At 52.2% G+C, this 3,683-nt stretch overlaps 1 protein-coding gene across 1 annotated transcript; it reads right to left on the bottom strand.

The window, feature by feature from the left end:
- Positions 1 to 1,822: 1,822 nt before the first annotated feature.
- JKF63_01496 (uncharacterized protein) lies at positions 1,823 to 2,662 on the bottom strand (the record flags this gene model as incomplete). Its single annotated transcript, XM_067897543.1, has 1 exon — positions 1,823 to 2,662. The coding sequence occupies one exon, from the start codon at positions 2,660 to 2,662 to the stop codon at positions 1,823 to 1,825; it is 840 nt and encodes a 279-aa protein (XP_067753700.1).
- Between the last annotated feature and the right edge of the window lie 1,021 nt (positions 2,663 to 3,683).

Here is a 3,683-nt window from a genome sequence, read left to right as displayed (position 1 = left end):
GAGAGATCTCTTAATGCCGGCCCAGTTCTGACTGCCCTCGGACTATGGGCGCCAACTCCCTGGGGTGTGAGACCGTCAAGGAGAGAGGGGATAAGGAATGGGTGGGTGATGGTTTGCAGCGGTACGGAAACAAAAATGGTGTAAACCCCCTGCGGAGCTTTGGGTGGATCAAACATAAAAACAGCGAAACGTGATGCAGGGCGTCCATCCGACATAATAGCTCGACCAAAGGACTCCCCCGTCAAGCAAAAAATAAAGTCGATCCGAAGGTGCCGCACGATAAAAATTCCTCCAGGACGCAGGCTAAGCGTACAAGCCAATCCGATAAAAAGAGAAAAGGGAGCTCGTTCTCTTATTGGGGTCTCCCCTGACACGGGACTTCCTCAATTATATCCCGCCCGCCGCGTCTGTCTCCAAGTTGCATCGTCTTTCTGGAATCTGGAAAATCTAAATGTTCTGCCCACCCAAAAAGGGGAAAAAGGGGAGGAGAAGGGGAGGGGGGGGGCGGCAGACTGGGATAGTGGTCAAGGGACAGAAGACAACAAGTCCTGCAAAGAGGGAGAAAGAGGGGTGTAAAAATGAAGATGTATCCTACAGCTTAAGAAAGGTGAGGTCAGGTGGGGGGGGGGGGGAGCAGCACGCCATGAAGGCATCCGGGGAAAGAAAACTGAAAAGGGGCGATGACGAAGCACCCAAAGACACACACAGTAAACACACACACGCACACAAGCAAGCAAGCAAACCGTAACAAGATGAGGTGAGGTGGAATGAGGGGGGAGGGGGAATGAGAGAGGTGGAATGAGGGGAAGTACGAAATAAATAAAAATAAAAATAAATAAAAAAAATAAATAATAGCACATCACGTTCCATTTCTTCTCATCAGCTTTTCTCGGAAAAAAAAAATAGTGGACAGAATAAACAGAAGCGACAAAAGTGAGTGACAGGAGTAGCAGACGGCATATCCATATAAGTATACATATGTAGAAGGCTACCCCCATCCTCGAAAAAAAAAATGGGGAAATGGAGAGTAGGGGAAGGTAGAAGCGAGAACCGAACGGGAAAAAGCAACAACGACAAAAAAACGCGCACAGACACGGTCAAACCTGCCGACTTCTCCTTGAAGACTTTCAACGAGGGGGGGAGAGAAGCAAATATATACACATACATATATAAAGACAAAAGAGAGCGATTACGAGCAAATGAGAAGAGCTGCCAACACCGAGAAAGACGGGAGCGCACAGATAAAAACGAAAGGACGTGCGGAGGCATCAAGACTCGTGGAAACTGTTCAAAGCAGAAATATACGTATATATGAAAAGTGGCGACAGAACCACTCAATATTATCGAATATGCGAGCATGCACGCACACCAACCGGTTCGAAATAACGGCGAGGCATCCACAAGGTTCACCAGGCATCGAGGGAGAAGAAATCGAACAAATCACTCCAAGACAGACTCGCACGCACTCTCACACGAATGCTTCAGCCGCTCTGCTGAAGGAGAGAAAAGCGAAGAGAGGGAGGAAATTTTAAAAATCTTTGCCGACGGCGGCAAATGTAGACGAAAACAAAACGAATAGCCCACAAGTATGCCGACTTGTGTGTGTAGGTGTGTGTCTCTGTGAGTATGGGCGAGTGTGCGCAGAATGTAGGAGGCCTACACACACACACACATACACACACGCGAATAAAGAATTCCTTTCTCTCTTCTCAGCACTCTGATCATTGGCGTCCGTACGTGCCGCGGAATGCAAGCCATGTCCCCCGCCCGTCCCCCCCCCCCCTCCTCCTTTCCCCCTGTTGGGCTCTCCCCTCAGGCTGACCTACACGGCGGCGGCGCAGGAAGTCGGCGGGATGAGCCTCTTTCCAGCCACATCATGCGATGTCGAGCAGCGGCGATGTCTGCGACGCAGAGGACGGGTGACATCAGTGCTCATCGTCTCCTGAATCTCGTCGAAGTAGGCAAACCAAATCCGGCATCGGTAAACGTCGAAGAGGGCACGCTGCAGACGTCGAAAGTCTACAAAAGAGCGCGTGCTGCGAGAGATAATGACAGTAATCTTTTTGCCATCCAGTTGAAACATGGCATCCTCCACGTGAGCAGGGCAGAGCACCTGCGACGCTAAAGAGCGCATCGTCTGCAGCGCCCCCTGCTCTCTCACCCTGCGACTGTGATGCTGTCGTGCGTCCTCAGCAGTGGCTCGACGAAGAACCAGCATCACGTTGCCAGTGAGGGGTGTTGGGCATGCGTCGTCGACGATGCCAAGGTCGACGCCACGGTCGCCTTCCACGACGACCATCTCGCCAGCGCACACTTGGAAGGTGGCCAAAAAAGGTTTGCGGCCATACTTGAAAGCGACCCACACGGTCGTGTGTGCAGGGTACGCGATCGGCGTTGGAATTGCTAGGCTGACGGGGGCGTGCTGAGATGGGTACCCTGCAGCCGGTGCGCTGGGTGGAGAGGCATCGAGAATCGAGCGGGCAGGCGATGATGTCGCGTAAGAACCGGCAGGCGACTTCGTACTACGCTGGTGACAGTACACCAGAGCTGCCTCCGCAGGCGGGGCGGGGGTAATGAGACTTGCTGCATATGGTTCGTGACGGTACACCTTCACTTGTCTCTTGCTGCACGAGGCGGAGCGCTGAGAAGAAGTGGCAGACATCGCGTCGTGGAGTATAGTGGTGACAGGCGGGTTCGATGAGCGTACGGTGGGAAGCAGAATGAGAAAGCGAGGTATGGGGTGTAATGGGGGGGGGGGGGGGGGGGGGGGAAAGGCGAGACAAAGGAAGGGGGACAGTGGCAGAATAGACGTCAAGTAATATTAGTTTTTTGTTGTTGTGAAATGCCAATCGCTTGGTTGATGGATTTGAGCGGGATTATGGAAAAAGGGAGGCAATGGGAACGAGAGAGCAAAAAAAAAATGAATGGTGTGGTGGTTGGTGAAAGAGAAGCAAGCACGAAAGGCTAAAGAATCGCACGGTATGGAGGGGGGGGGTTCAGAGAGAAAGAGGCATGGAGAAGCTCATGTGCGATAGACGAGTCGTCAGAACGTGTGTGCATATCAAAGATAGGCAGGGAGCCAGAGCAAGGAGCAGTGGAACAGCGCAAAAAAGAAACAAAGATTATTAAAAAAGCAGAGAGGGAACAATCAATCGATCCATCTCTTCATCAATTGAGCGAGCGAGCGAGTGGGGGGAAAGAGACGAGCTCATCCATGAAGAGATTTTACCCGGGACGGAGAGCCCCCCCCCCCGCCCCCCTCCTTACTCGAATGAAGAGGAGCACACCTTTAAAGCCGAGAAGGTGGAACCTCAGAAGTGGGTGGGTGGGTGGGTTAGAGAGCGTTTTCGTGGAAGCGTGACATCCGAACAAAATATTTTGCGAAAGGACAGGTCTAAAAAAAAAGTGCATTTTGGTACTTCTGTCGTTAGAGGGGCGTTCCTTGCACGGGACATGGACGCTCTCTTTTTTTTTCCTCATGGAGAGGATCGAGCCATCCAGTGACGCAGAAACGCACATCCCATTGTTGAGTTTTCGCTTCTCAGCGATCAAAGCGACCTCGACGGCACCTCGTGTCGTCCCTGGACAAATGTGGCCATAGACAACACGAATAATCGTGCCCCTCCAGGCATCACACCGTCCCTCTCTCTCTCTCCGTCTCGCTGACGAGCCTGTGCGTAAAA

Source organism: Porcisia hertigi, chromosome 35 (assembly GCF_017918235.1).
Source record: "Porcisia hertigi strain C119 chromosome 35, whole genome shotgun sequence".
In the NCBI taxonomy this organism is placed as follows: Eukaryota; Euglenozoa; class Kinetoplastea; order Trypanosomatida; family Trypanosomatidae; genus Porcisia; species Porcisia hertigi.
Note: the sequence above shows the minus strand (reverse complement) of the source record. Positions and strands in the feature narration are given on the sequence as shown.